We start from the raw sequence: 13,774 nt of genomic DNA, 5'->3' as shown, positions 1-13,774 counted from the left end.
TGAATTTATTACGGCTCGAGTTTTTTTTTGCTTCGTTTTGTTTTAGAGTTAAAAATGCAATTGTTCTGGCTTCTTATGTAGGGTTATAATTTACAAGTTCAATTAGAGACAAGTTCCGTTAAAAGCTTGTTCGATTGTCGAACTTTTCGCATAAAAGTCTGCAGTACTGATTAACTAACTTCTAATTGAAAGTAGGCATACAGTTTCTGGGTGTGTGTATGTGTTTTTATGTATGATAATTGTAATTCACTAGTTACTATGTTAGTCGCACAGCTGTGATTAGTGAGAGTTTTTTATCTTTAGTCACAAAGTCACAACGAGAAAGCGTAAGGCAAGAAATGGAATATTCCGTTAGTCGATACGAAATTGATAGATTGAATCGAATTTAGACAGGGCGGATATAAGTTTATATAACTTGTTTTTTAACTTCATGCTATCGAAATTAGTGTTACGTGAAGCACAAAGTTTATAGGTTACACTGGATTTTGGTTTAGTTTTATGTTCGAATAGATGTGAACGATATGACGATGTGTGAGTGGTTAACTAACGTGACTATTGGATAGATTCAGAGCCAAGTATCAATAATGGAACATTCAAAAGCGAAGAATATTTCTGTTAGATATTTAGCGGTTTTTTGTCTCTTCTGTGTAGATACTTAGGCAGTGGATTAGTTTTTAGTAGGTGGTTGCTGGAGTGTTTGACTGTTGTTCACCAGCCACACTTGATGTTGATTTCTTTCTCTACCGCTATTCGCTGGACCTTTTGTCTGCTGTGTATAAACTTACCTACTTATATGGTAATAAAATGTGTATAAATACGATTCAATAGAGAATGTTTAGTACTAATAATTACAGTACGAAGCAGTAATGCAGTCCAAGTAATGATTTACTGGAAAACCTATGCTTTCCTGGCTTAGCTATGTTTGGATGATAATGTATAAATGCATTAAGCCTTTGTTTTTTACTTATTTTGTTTTGTTATGTACGGTTGTCTCCGGTTGATTCATCAACTCTTTATAAGCTTTTATCTAAAAATCTGTCACAGACAAAATAATCAAACACTGGCAGTACTTGCTTTTAACCATTCACAAATTAGTTCGCTTAAAATCTAAAAGTTTTACATCCTTCTTTTTCTTACGGGAAGGATATAAAATATGTGTATAAAGATTCTAATACTTTGCTTGCAATAAATACTATGATACAGTTAATAGCAATAATCAAAAAGTTGCTTACATTCATCAGCATAAAATGTCGTTGTATAATGTGTTCGCAGAAGCAGCCCCTCGTCACGACGTCTCTAGTAGTACACAACTGCTTGCATTCTCGCTCGTCTCGCTTGTCTTGCTAAATTAGGTTGGAAGAGTACGCAGAATTCAAACCGTCATTTCCGTTGGTTCCTTCGGGTATTCACTTTGCAGGCAATTTCCTATCGCTACCACCAGTTGACTGAACGAGGGTCGCTCCTTCGGGCTCAGAGACCAACAGGATGTCTGCATTGAAAAAGGTGGGAGTAAATGTGATCATGAATTAATGAAATTGTCCCATGATATACTTACCAGAATCTTGTGCAACGCTTCAGGAGTTTTCTCCGCCACCTTCCACTCGAGCTTGCCAGCCTGCGCCTGCGTTACGTACTCCTCTTCGCTCAGATCCTTGAAGGGCAGCTCGGTGGCTTGGGTAAACAGTTCCCATACCAGCACCGCAAACGAAAAGATATCGCTCTTGATAGAGTAATCGTCATCCTGCAGGCACTCGGGTGCCATCCACCGAACCGGCAGCAGTTGGTTCTTGAACTTAAAGTACTCCTTACTGTACTTATCCCGGCTGAGAGCGGGCAGACTTATTTTGGCCGAGAAGTCGCTACTGATGATGCAATTTCGTGTGGCGAGGTCCCTGTTTAAACATTTTATTTAGTAATGTTTCGAACCCAGCAAAAGAACAACTCTTACTTGTGAATGATGCGAGCCTTGTAGATTGCGTCCATTCCTCGGCCTATTTGGTGGGCCAACGCCAATGTTTGTGGTACGTTCAACGGTGGGGGCTTAGCAGTAGTACTCTTGGATTCTACACTTCCATTCGGTGATGAGTTGGGCGCCGTTGCCAGGAGGAATTGTTTGAGATCACCCTGAAAAATTGATTAAATTAGACGATTCTTTTGTCAAGCTATTCGTTCATATTCTTACCCAATCGGTGTACTCTAGCAGCAGATAATGTGGATCCTTGTCGCGACACAACCCGAACAGCTTCACTACATTTTTGTGCGATACAGTCCGGAACAGTTCGAGCTGCCGGCGGAACTCGGAACAGCAGTGCTCGTCTTTCACCTTCGTAAGTGCCTTCACCATAACCGGTTTGTAGTCGTTCTCCAGTTTAATTTCATTCAGCTCTTCGTTCGATGGTTTTTTGGTAATTTTCTCATCCTCGATAGCCACTCCAACCTTATCGCCGTGGACAACCTCGTCACCGGCGACCGGTTCACGGGACGTTTCCTCCTTCACGGTAGCCGTTCGACAATCGTTCTCCTTGATTTTTCCAATAAACACATCACCGAAATCACACTTTCCGATTTGCAGTGTATCAATGACGCTGGTTCGAGGTACGGAAAGCTGCTCCAGATAGCCACTGGAGCCGCTGGATTTCTTCGATTTGGTGGAATTCACGGTATCATCACTTTTATCCTGCCCATCAGCGGTAGAGCCATTCTTCTGGTGGCCCGACTTTTTGGAAGGCTTCGATTTCGCCTCCTGAGAAGACTTCTCCGGGAGACACGGTTCAATTTCACAGTTCTTCAAATCAACGTCCCCGTTTTCCTTGGAGCTCATGTTGAGCCGTGCCTTGCGAGCAGCCCGTCTGTGACGGCACCACAACATTAAGCCCACCACCAAAATTATGTAAGCAAATGCCACGGACATGGTAATAAGAACCGCTCGTGTGATTAGGAAACCATCCTCGGGGGTTTCCTCCGGTAGAGGCATGCTATCGGCAGCTGTAAAAAATAAAACAAAAATCAGTTTGAGGTGATTTTCAAGTATTGACAGACTTACGTCTCACAATCAGATGAACCTCTTCGCGCTTTAAGCCCGCACTGTTTCCAATCGTACAGCCATACTTGCCATCATCTTCCAGATGGACTTCGCTGAGCATCAGCGTTCCATTGTCCAGTATTCGGTAGCGATTCTCCTCCGACTGGTTGGAACTGTGCAGATACTGGAGATCTTTGTCCCATTGAATCGTCGGTTTCGGATCCCCCGTCGCGACGCAATGAATGTGAACCGTACCCATTTCGGCTACCTGCATGGAACCTTCCGGTGCCACTTCGAATTTAGGTGCCACCACGACATTGACCACAACCGAGGCACTGATTTCACCCTGACTGTTAGAAGCGACGCAGGTGTAATTGCCACGGTGATCCGTCGTCACGGTGCGGAAAATCAGTGTACCGTTCACATCCTCAACCGATTCTGGCAACTCTGTTCTACCTGCTTCCGTGAGCCAGTGCACCGCAGGCGCTGGCGTTCCCTGAGCTTTGCAGTGTATCTTTGCCACCGAACCGAGCTCGAGATTTCTCGTCGTTGGTGGCTTCGGCGTAAAGCGTAGATTAGCTGCAACGAATGAACTCTTTAGGGCATCATTCTACCATATCTCAACATAATACTTACATATGATTTGTAGCTCGGCCGTGTTGGATGTCACCAGGAACTCGGTCCCATTGTTCGTTATCTGACAATCGTAGCTTCCTTCGTCGCTGGCAATAACCGAGTTGAACACGAGCGATCCGTTCACTCTATCCACATGGATGCGAGCTAGAAAAATGAGAACAGTCAAATGATTTAGCCTGCATCGTTTAGCTAACCGAAAAAGCAACCTACCATCGTCCCGAAACATGGAACTCTCCGTGACCCCATCGCCGCCACCGTCCATTAGATCACCGAAGCCGCTATCCCACTTCCGGATAACCTTACCATCCTTGCGCCACTTGACGATGACCGCCGTCTCGTTGGGGAGCGCTTGAAAGCCACAATTAAAAACCGCTGGAGCGCTCTCATTAACCACCGCATTGGCCGGATGGTCTACGATCTGCACCAACGGCAGCGCTAGGTTATCTGCTGCTGCTGCTGCAGTCGTCAGTGCCGAAACGAACGACGACGATGAAACACTGGCGGTCAGGGCGGCGGCCATAGGCTTATCACCACGCTTTCCACGGCATAGTAGCGAATTTTGGCTCTTTGTGCAGTCGATGCCATAGGTATTGTCTGTGCCGTGCCGTCCGGGAGAGAAGAGCGGGGTACGGGTATGAAACGGATGCAAAACAAAACAAAAAATCAACATACGTTCTATAAATAGAGATGAATATTTTGGTAACCGAACACAACAACAACACTGATTGTAACATTGCGATAGCTTTTAGATGCGATGGGTCAAACAATGAGCGAGAGTTGCACGTGAGAGTGGTCTGAATTTTTGCACAAACTTCAGATATTTTATGATTTTAGTTTTGCAGTGTTAGGGACCCAAGCCTGCACAAATTTATCAGTTCACTTTCGCTTACCTAATTACATACATTTTCTGCTTAAACGAATTATTGAAAAAACCAAAGCAGTCCTTGCAAAGTTGATAAGCGCTCATGAGAACCCGTATTCAACAAACTGTTTCTAGGTCGTTAACGTTTGTCTAAGTTTGTCTTTGTCTGTTCAAGTCAAAATCCGAAGTTATACTAAAGCCTGGATTACACTCTTTGACCAAGCGTCAAATATTTGTCGCTTTTTGACAGATAAAAATTTTGTCAAAGATAATTGTTTGTCACTCTCCAATTTTTACATGCTGCAAACACGGGCAAACAAAAATCATGATGTCAAAAACAAAATGACTATTATGTCAGAAGGTCAAATATTTGACCATGGGTCAAAGAGTGTACTACAGGCTTAAGGGTTATTACAATTCAAATTAACGCATCGCTTAACTGACCGGACCGAATATCGAAAATTGGTGTTTCTGAGATAAGCGTTACTTCAATGCAGTTGGGTCATTCTAACGAAGTGAGCACGAAAAAGTACAAACTTGGGCACGACCATCACAAATTTTGCTCAAAGATGGGAGAATTATTCATCTACTGTCACTTTAGAAAAATACCAAATTTGGTTTCGTTTGGAGTACCCCCCGCTCTGTGGGAACCTCCTGTTTGTTGCAAAGTCACGCATTTTTTGTTCATAATCTCTTTTTTATTTTGCTTACAATTCATTGACGAAAGATGTCCGAAAGATACTGATAGATAATTTTTGAAGAAAATAAACCAAGGGATCCAGAAAAAATATAAGTTTTTACCGGAAGAGTTGCCAGATAAATTATTTTTGTATTTGAAAACTAAACTTACATTTTTCGGCAAATGCAGCCATTTTTATTTTAAATTTGATAATTTCATCGTGTTCCTTGGAAAATTTCACATAAGAATCAACTATCATCCCGAGGTAATATGAGTCAATCTCGAGGTATAACATTTTTACGAAAAAAGTTGTAAACTTCGTAATTATGTTTCTTATGTGAAATTTTTCAAGGAACACGATGAAATCATCAAATTTATAATAAAAATGGCTGCATTTGCCGAAAAGTGTAAATTTAGTTTTCAAATACAAAAATAACTTCTCTGGCAACACTTCCGATCAAAACTTATATTTTTTCTGGATTTCTTGGTTTATTTTCTTCAAAAATCAACTATCAGTATTTTTCGGACATCTTACGTCTATGAATTGTAAGAAAGAGAAAAAAGAGATTTTTGACAAAAATTGCGCGACTTTGCAATAAACAGGGGGGTCCTAGAGAGCGAGGGGTATTCCAATCGACACCAAAATTGGGATTTTTCCAAACAGACAGTAAATGAATAATTCCCCCAACTTTGAACAAAATCTGTGATGGTCGTGTCCAAGTGGCATGTACACCTCGTATGGAATGACCCAGTTGAAGTTTCATCTGTACTGACAGAACCAGCTTCGACAGCAGATGATGCTCTCATGAAGTGGAATCAAACCGACAGAAAGGCGAAGTCAATTCTCGTTGGATACACAGCGGGTGAAATCTTTGAATTTGTTCAAAATGGAGGGCTCTAAAAGAAAAAAACCGTTGACAAAAATCCGTTTCAAGTCAAACGTTGCTGAGGAAGTAGTTGGCACTATTACGGAAGAAGAGAGAAATCTCCATGCTAGTTCATTTTGTTGCATTTGATTATCTTATCCGGCAATTGAGACCGCAGGAGTGAAAATGGAAGAAGATGACTTGTTAGCTCAACTATTCTTAACTTTACGCGATAGCTTTGATCCCCTAGTGAAGTACACGAGAATATAGAGGATAAGGACCGTCAGGCAGCGGCTATTTGCCGAAGCGAGAAAAAGGTAGATTGCCAGGAAGATGCAGCAGAAGAAGTTTATCGGCGACATGCAGAAGAACTGACGTTCGAAGAAACCGAAAGGAAATGCTATAGCGGCAATTGATAAAAAGGCAGTCGCGGTCATGATAAATGGTGACCAGAAAAAGCGTGAAACCAGGAAGATCCAGTTCTGTCCAGACTAAGGATGCAGTGAAGGATGCAAATCATCCGCGGTCTATGCTGAAACAGAGAGACCCTTTCAACATCGATGCGATCAAGAATGCCTTGACACTAGTCGTGAAGCATACTGGAGAAATCAACGTTAAAAAAAGGAGTTGAATTTACAATCCAGAATGTTGTACTGTTGCCGTATTTTCGGGAAAATTTGTTCTTGGTCAAGAAGCTCTCACAAGATAGTATTGATGTACTATTCACTGCTTGCGATGGCCAGGACCGTGCGAAGCTCAAGAAGGACGATAATCTGATCAGCGTGGCGTATAAACGAAAAGCCAGACCTTGATAAGATATGAATTTTAGTATATAATGCTCATGATCCCAACCCAAGGGCAGGCAATAGTAAAGACTGGCTACGCATCGAATGGATACCAGCTTTGGCACAAATTGGCGAGCAAAACCGTAATTGCAAATGACGTTCAACGAAAGAATGTTTCCTTTATACTGAAGCGGACACAGTGGACCGCATCGCAGCTGAACGCTTACGAGTGCAACCTATTGGACCGATTGGGCTCCATAATCAAAAGGGACACGAAGTAGTAACTGTCAAGCCGACGAGTTGAGAAGTTGCAGAGTAAACAAGCGCTCATGGAGAAGAGATTCAATCATTCAATTATTTGGATCGTTTTTCAATAAATTCTTTCTTATTCGTTAACGTTTGACCGAATTCCGTCCGTCCAAATCCAAGTCCGAAGTTATCTCACATATTTTATTTACTCGATAATTTTGAGGAACAGCAATCTAACAAAGGATAGTCAGCTAAAACTACACGCAAAAATTGAATGGTGCGTTTCGAGCGCATTTGTTGATATAGTTTGGAACCAGTACAATGATAGCGTGTTGGGCATAACACAAATCATGTTCCAAGGTTGAACGGTTCGCAATCCAATAATGGCTACCAAAATGGCCGGATCCTCTCTCACACTCTCTCATCAATTTTACGCTATGCGTACACGTCGCACACATCTACAACTTTCACTCTCAACCAGCGAATCATAATTTTTACTTAAATTCACTAACATACCTGCGCCAATTTTCAAAATCTTGCTATTTTAAGATCATTATAATGGTATCTTCACTGTTTGATAGCTACCTCCATGATTTTCACATGTTTTCAAAAGATTTCTGCAAATTTGTTGGGGTGCAGTGGGTCCACCATCACCTAGGCAAAAATCCTATCGCTCGGCAAGGCTGGTTTAAATCAGTTTTTTTCACCACTTTCACTGTAGCTGCATTACCTATATTTTTAAGTTACACTCGGAGATTGTTTATTCACCTACCGATTGATGATTTCTAGCACGAAAACTGTTTCAATTTACCGGTAACTGTAAATTTATTCCAATAAATGAATTTTTTTCACTTCGTAGTCACCTCAGTATCACATCATTTTTGTTTACAAAATGGTTCCGGTGTGTAGGGTAAATCAGCCTAGAGTGGAACCCTTCGAGGTTTTTAGCGATTTTGCATTCCGAATCTTTATTTGTGCAACCAATTGTATATCTTTATTACATACCTACTTCTTGTCTGAAAACTTCCCTCGCTTGAAACTGTTTATTAAAAATGATGACAAATCAAAAAACAACTTCGTATGGACAAGATAATAAAATCGCATCAAATCAGCCATCGTATGTACCAGGAGGTCCACTGTTTGTCAATTAACCCTAATTACAACGCAAAAACGAAACCGTCTTCCAACACATCTTTATTGCATCAGCATGAGTGCAGTGCTGGAAGTTTCGATTTTATGATATTTTGTTCATTGTTGAGTAATTGCATAAAAACCAGGAGGGATTTACCGCTGTCAAATTTCATATATGTGTGCGTTATCGCAGATCAACTCTGGTCCATGAAGTTTGATAAATTACCAATGTGACGATAAAACACCATCAATTTTCGTCAAAAACTTGTTGCTGTCCCAAAATTTCACTACGAAACGCATTATTATTAAAAGTTTTCCGCGATTTCTCGAGTTTTGTTAAAAGAGAACGTTCCATTTCACTTCGATCAAAACGACGAAAACCAAAACATACAGACGCCTTGTTGCCAAATGAGTTGGTCACGGTTTCACGATATTTGACAGATAGATTCCCCCTGATAAAAACCCTGTCCTAATTACTTTTACAATTGGGGTAATCAAAGGAATCACTGAAATATTTTGAAAACATTCAAAAGTTGTTCCATTTGCTACTTTGCAGTTAAAGTTTCGTTCAGTTAATTTTTAAGATAATCTATTCAACCGCAAAACTGGTCACAATGTTATTCGCGATGGTTGTCTTGACGACAACCAACCAGTGTAAACAAAAACATAACTAGAAAAGTATTGCCGCTAGAGAAAATGGGCCGATGCACTAAACGTCGTAGAGCTGCCTTGCAGCGGGAAATCAAAAAGAAAGCGAAACGCGATGTTCCTGATCCCTTGATTTGGGCTGTGACAGATCCGTGGAGGATTACTTCAAGAGGTGAGTGAATCAGATGAAAAAACTGAATGCTAGTTAATCTAGATTTAACCATTTGCTCCCCGTTCCCGTTGTACATAACAGGTTCCCTTGCCTGTGAGATGAGTTGATCTTTGAGGGCCGAATACACTCACGGCATGACATCGCTTTTCTGACGAAAATTGACAGTACCTTCTTGAAACCTTCCAATGTGCCTTCTAGTCCCTACCACCTACTCGTCTACATGGAAGGCGCAATTGCGCCGTAGTGAGCTTCGCCGTATGTACGCCTTCTTATCGTCGTGCTTCCCAATTTATGTTTTTTTATGTTTTTTTGGAGGAAAAAATAAAACAATATACTTCTCGATCAAAACTCGAATAACCGGTATGCGAAAAATGATACAACACGGCGTTACCAGCACCTTCGCCGATAGAAAGCAGAAAAAGGCGACACAAAAAAATGCGCCGTGTGGAAGGCACGATGCGTCCACACGGGAGGCTATCCCATATTTTGGAATAATATTTAAACAGTTAAGATTCCTGAGCGTTTTTGAATGCCAATGTACATCATCACACATAATAGGTTCAATTGCCCTTTAATGTGAATTGATTTTCGGCAAAATTTGTAAACAATGTTTGACAGGTAGACAAAATAACGTTCAGGATATTTATTACAGGCCTCATCCATACATACAACATCGCATTCATAGCCTTCACGTATACATAAACACCGAAAACACGATAGTATTGGTGCACTAGACACAATGGATTGCGAGAGGTTTCACCTTGAACTCTGCTTCGCAGCTCCAAACTACTACACTTATAAAGTTTCAACTGGTGTTAGTGTCGTCATGTTGATTTGTACTGGTATTGATAATGTTTTTCAGAAGGTTGCTCTCGTTGAAACAGTGCCACCAGCAATCAATACTGATAATTTGAGTACCGACTAGATTAATTAGCGAACCTATACATTAGAGAAATGACAAGACACTCACCGTTAAGGCAACTGTCAACATCAAAACGGGCGAGTTGTATCATTTTGCATTGCCGTTATCCGTTTTGATGTTGACAGTTGCCTTAACGGTGAGTGTCTTGTCATTTCTCTAATGTATAGGTTCGCTAAGATTAATGAAATCCGGTCAACACGGTTATTTAAAAACATCATTGAATCATTAACAAACAAAATGACATTATGATTGTTCAAAACAATTTGTATTTAACTATGACTCTCCAAAGCAAAAAAAGATCGAAGAAAAGTTTCTTCGGTAAGTTTTTCGTGACAACATTATCTACAACTTTTCTGAAGACACCATTTCTCTTAAGTCTTAGACTGAAAAGTTAGACATTGCAGCGACACTAGCGGCGGTGTTCCGAAATTAAACTGGTTGTCATTATTTGAGGCTTTTTATATACTAAATATCTTCTGCTTATGTATTTGAAAAGTAAATGAGAAAATCTCACGGTTTTGAGCTTATTTTTTTTGGAAAAACTCGATCTGTGTAGAAACTATCATTGTCTTGTCTTCTACAAAGTTGTGTGTTCGGATGATGCTGTATGCTTCGGATGTATGCTTAAATTATTGCCATGCTCATGATTTTTTGCTCTCGTACCACTGTGCATTGGTGGCACTAGTCGAAAGCGCAACTTTCTAGGAAGGAAAAATCGCGGGATGAGGTCAAAACACTCAAACATTTGCGTGCGGCGGAATTTTATACTGAACTGTTATCATCCAGAAACCCTTATTATGCTGAACAAGTTTGCTGAAGTCCGCAACTTGTGCTGCTTAAAAATAAGTTTTTTTTGTATCATAAATGACCCCTATGTGCTTAAGAAAAAGTTCGCGAGAGACGCAACCGCATGTTGTTTGGATGTTCTCCAATCGGGCTGAAATTTTTTTTACAATAGTAACAAGAGCACCACGATGTTTCGGCCAACACTTTGGAAAAAATAAGAGAGGAATACAATGAATGGTCCCACGCTGACAATAGATTTTAAAGGCAAGTTTGAAATAAAAGGATGAACATGAACACTAACACTAAAAAACAAATTTTCAGCTAGAGTGATAATTTGAGTTACAACAAATTTATCAAGTGTAACCTGAGTTCTTGCAGTTTTTAGTGAATTTGATGACATTGAAAAACATTTTTTTTAACCTTGAATAGACTAACATACGCCCAATAGGAGAACACGAAACAACTTCCCTTAGAAAGGTGGCTGCGTTTCTTGAGAAATGGCTCGTCACGAGATCAGACCACTTGAAGATCGCACCGTTCCTCTTAACGGTTGAGAACAGAAACTTTTGGCTTATGAGGAAAAATATTTGATTGTGTTTTCGATGCATTAGGAAAAATCTCCCATTACAAAATATATCTAAACTTTTTGAAGCCATATATAATCTTAAATAACTAAAGAAGTATAAGACATAAAAATGAACTTTCTCCGGTGAAATTGTGTGTTTTGTTATTTTAAACAATATTGTGGAACATTGAAAATTTGTAGGAAATTACTATAAAAAGTTATATTGAAAAAAAAAGATTTTCAGGGACATTCTATGGAAAACCCTACAAAAGCTCATTTAAATAAGCAGAGAGAAGTATGGTATTTTCGATGAAGTTGCTTTTTATATAATGTGTCACAACTTTACCGAATTGTTATATGCAAAAAAATGGAAAACAAAACTCGTTTTTCACTTTTAGATGCATTGTTCACAAAATGGATTTTTTTAAAACAAAAAATTAATAATAAAATAACTTTGCTGAAAACACTACGGCTCTAAAATTATTTTTTGGGTTAAAATAATTTCGATCACGTTTTTGTAGCTTTGGGTTGGCAACAATGATTAATTAATGATGGAAAATTTTGATTTGCTCCTTGTGATTTTTTGTAACTTTGCCTTGAAATGATTTTTCCGCTCACCAGTGTATTGAAAAAAATAAGGCGTCGTACACAAATTACGTAACGCATTTTGTTATATAAGGGGGGGAGGGGTAGTTGTGACCGTTACGTAACTGTGATGTTTGCTCAAAATTGCAAATTTGGATGGGGGCAGGTTGTCCCGCGTTACGTAATTTTAGGGGGGGAGTCATATCGAACGTTACTTATCGTTACATAGGGGGGAGGGGGTCTGAAATCTAAGTTTTTAGCGTTACGTACTTTGTGTACGACGCCTAAATACACTGCGGCTATAAATAAACTGCCAATGTCTGTTCAAATTTAACTTCCCAAACTTCCAATGAAGCTGATACAAGTTTTGAATATTTTTTTTGTCCAAGATTATCAAAGTGAGCCTAGGGGAGGGCAAAAATAAATAAGGGGCCATCCACATACCACGTGGACTGATTTTTAACGATTTTGACCCCCCCCCCCCCTCCCCCTCCGTGGACAACTGCCTATATTAATCTCAACAAAAAATTGTATGGACGGTGGGCATTAGCCAACCCTAACTAAATTGTTGAACTAGATCTCGAGCTATTGGTATTTCTCTGTAAAAACTGGGTCAAGATCTTTCGAGCAGTCGATTTAGTCGAGTTACTCGATACGACTCGAGTATCAAACGAATCTTCAAATTAGTCTGTCTAGGAAACTAACTCTCGACTCGTCATATTACATAGAGGGCCAAATATGTCATAAATTTTCGACCACCCTCAAATATGCCCCACTATTCAACGTTTCGCAATATCATCTCGAAACAGCGAGAGTTCGATGAATAGGGATTCCAGCACCCAATATCCAGTGTAGTGTGCGGAGGGCTCGGTCAGTTTGCAGAGTGTTAGCTTAAAGTAGGAGTACTTTAAATCTGTGGTCATTGTGGTTAGAAGTTCAAAAATTTGAATAAACTCGTTTTTATGAACTTGTACGTTAAACCGACCAAGACTGTTCTAACAGATAGTCGCAATAACGTCAAATATGAATTTGCAAAAATACCCGGCACAGATAATCGTTAAATTTTATGCTCTTCACGCTAACGGCACAAGGGTTAACTTCATAACAATTTCTATCGGCGCGCTGCACCGTCATATAGACAAAATCCCACACATTAAATATTCATCAGGCCAAAACTTACCGGCTCGGTGCCCGCCGCCGGTGGCGGCAGCAACCGATGACCATGATGCTGGTACTGCAGATGTGGCCTTCAACTTGAGACGGTAGTTCTTGACGCTCGCCACCGCTTCCGGCTGGAGATTTGGGATTCCCGTTGCTGCCCGGCGCACGATCCGACAGCTGTAGACGCCGTTATCTTTGGCTGTTGCATTTTTTATGTGCAGCTTCCGACGCTGAAAATCGATATGCGCCGATTTGGTGAGCCGTTCGTTGTTCCTGGCGGGAGGGAGATAGAGACAGTTAGAGAAAGTCAAAAGAGAAAAGGATTTAATCCTGAGCGGATACGCGGTTGGCGGATGAATAGACGAAAACAAAGCGGTTGCTGGGTGCGGCATGTGCATTTTATGCGGTGAGTGAATGACCACTGAATGATAATTGGGAGAAGTAGACAAATAGATGAGATGAAACCGTTTTCAGAATTTTGATTAGGTAGTCTGTTCAATGTGCTGTTTCAATTTTTCCCGATTATAAACTGAACTTAGTCACCTAACTTGTATGCGAAATATGATATTCGCTTGCTAAATGGATGGTCTTAATTAAGGAAGTGTCAACAAGAGAAAGACATTTGTTCCTTCGAACAATGGAAACTCGCAAGTTAATGGACGGATGAAGTAACCATCGCATTACAAAGCAGGAGCAAACAACAAG

General features: G+C 40.4%; 1 protein-coding gene across 5 annotated transcripts in view; it reads right to left on the bottom strand.

The window, feature by feature from the left end:
• Positions 1–309: 309 nt before the first annotated feature.
• LOC129722810 (tyrosine-protein kinase-like otk) overlaps positions 310–13,774 on the bottom strand; it is a 133,297-nt gene continuing 119,832 nt past the window's right edge. For all 5 annotated transcript variants that reach the window (XM_055676578.1, XM_055676581.1, XM_055676579.1 and 2 more), the window contains 8 exons: positions 13,089–13,342; positions 3,869–4,252; positions 3,659–3,802; positions 3,044–3,601; positions 2,183–2,985; positions 1,949–2,124; positions 1,556–1,892; positions 310–1,489 (listed from right to left, as the gene is read on the bottom strand). In XM_055676578.1, the coding sequence (XP_055532553.1) occupies positions 1,373–1,489; positions 1,556–1,892; positions 1,949–2,124; positions 2,183–2,985; positions 3,044–3,601; positions 3,659–3,802; positions 3,869–4,252; positions 13,089–13,342 (2,773 nt within the window). In that variant the 3' untranslated portion in view covers positions 310–1,372. The remainder of the gene's footprint in view (positions 1,490–1,555; positions 1,893–1,948; positions 2,125–2,182; positions 2,986–3,043; positions 3,602–3,658; positions 3,803–3,868; positions 4,253–13,088; positions 13,343–13,774) is intronic.

This window comes from Wyeomyia smithii, chromosome 2 (assembly GCF_029784165.1).
Source record: "Wyeomyia smithii strain HCP4-BCI-WySm-NY-G18 chromosome 2, ASM2978416v1, whole genome shotgun sequence".
Lineage (NCBI taxonomy): Eukaryota > Metazoa > Arthropoda > Insecta > Diptera > Culicidae > Wyeomyia > Wyeomyia smithii.
The sequence above is the reverse complement of the archived record's forward strand: the minus strand, read 5'-3'. Positions and strand labels throughout refer to the sequence as shown.